General features: G+C 37.2%; 1 protein-coding gene across 1 annotated transcript; it reads left to right on the forward strand.

Moving 5' to 3' along the window:
* The first annotated feature begins 245 nt into the window (after positions 1–245).
* LOC114537171 lies at positions 246–1,507 on the forward strand. Its single transcript, XM_028558291.1, has 3 exons — positions 246–271; positions 606–1,254; positions 1,388–1,507. Exons 2-3 carry the CDS (start codon positions 796–798, stop codon positions 1,505–1,507), a joined length of 579 nt encoding a protein of 192 aa, XP_028414092.1. The 5' UTR covers positions 246–271; positions 606–795.

Genomic DNA, 1,507 nt, shown 5'->3' on the forward strand with positions numbered 1-1,507 from the left:
GACGTCGCCATGAGTCCGGTACGTTTCGCGAATTTGGGTATTCTGATATAACTGACGCTGAATTGGATAGTATAGTAACAGGAGTTTTGCAGACCACCCCCCAGGCAGGACGAAATCTAGTTAGAGGAGCACTGCTTAGTCGAGGATATCGTATACAAAGAAGGCGTATCGAATCATCGATCTCAAGAGTTGATCCAGTCACAAGTGCCTTAAATCATCGAAGAAGAATAATCAGGAGAATTTATAGTGTCCCTTGTCCCAATTTTCTATGGTAAATATCAAAATGTTACACCTGTTATTGTTATTTTAATCCCTTTGGCATTTCATCACAAAAGTGATTTAAACAGTTATATTGTTTTGGAAGACACTGTACAGGGTTTATAAAAGAAAGGCAACCACACTTGATATTCATATTTTTATTATGCACAACAGTACTTCTAATTGTGTAGCTCACAAAGTGAATATTTTTGAATGTTAAGTGTTGCCTTTTTTTATAAACCCTGTACAATATTCATAACTATATATTTATACTCATGCATACATATTTAAACTTGTGGATATTCAAAATCATGTTGACTTTATTGTGTTGTTCTTAATCTATATAGGCACATTGATGGGAATCATAAATTGATTACACCATACCGTATTGTCATCCACGGTGGGATTGATGGATATTCCAGGCTTATTGTATATCTACAAGCATCAAATAATAACAGGGCAAGCACTGTTCTTCGATTGTTCCAAAATGCTGTGGCAAATTACAATATTCCATCACGGGTAAGGTCTGATTTTGGAATGGAGAATATTGATGTGGGAAGATTCATGCTAGCTAACCGTGGCTTGAATAGAGGAAGTTTTATCACTGGGAGCTCAGTTAGAAATCAAAGAATTGAGAGGCTATGGAGGGAAACCAATCGCCTTATAGCAAGCCGTTTTGTCAACATCTTTCTCTACTTGGAACAGCAAAATGTGTTTGATCCTGACAGTGAACTCCATCTTATGGCATTACACCTAGTGTTTTTGCCTCTTGTTAACAAAGCTTTGGATGCATTTATTGAAGAATGGAACAGTCATCCGGTCACTTCAGCATGCAGCTATACACCTATACAACTTTGGGTAAGAGGATTGGTTGCAAGCCGAAACACTGATTATTCAGCTGTTAATGACGTACTTACAGACAGGCAAGACTTTGAAGATTTGGGCATTGAAGAAGATGGACCAGTACCACAAATACAGTCAGGCAATAACGTTGAGGTATCAGAGATACAATTTGACCTCACAGAAGAACAAGACGTGCATGTAACCGAAATCAGACAAAGATATTCAACAGATACAAATGGAATAGCTTGTTACTTGCAAGTTTTGCAATACCTTTCTTCTATTTCAGATGTATAATGTGCCATTCACAAGCAGAGTACTGGGTCTATTGGATTGTTATGAGGGACGTACCAAATTCTGTAAAATAGTATACCAAATATGGAAAATAGTAGCTTTGGTGCATTCATAA

Source organism: Dendronephthya gigantea, unplaced genomic scaffold, assembly GCF_004324835.1.
Source record: "Dendronephthya gigantea isolate DGI-Jeju-01 unplaced genomic scaffold, DenGig_1.0 000152F, whole genome shotgun sequence".
Classification (NCBI taxonomy): domain Eukaryota; kingdom Metazoa; phylum Cnidaria; class Anthozoa; order Malacalcyonacea; family Nephtheidae; genus Dendronephthya; species Dendronephthya gigantea.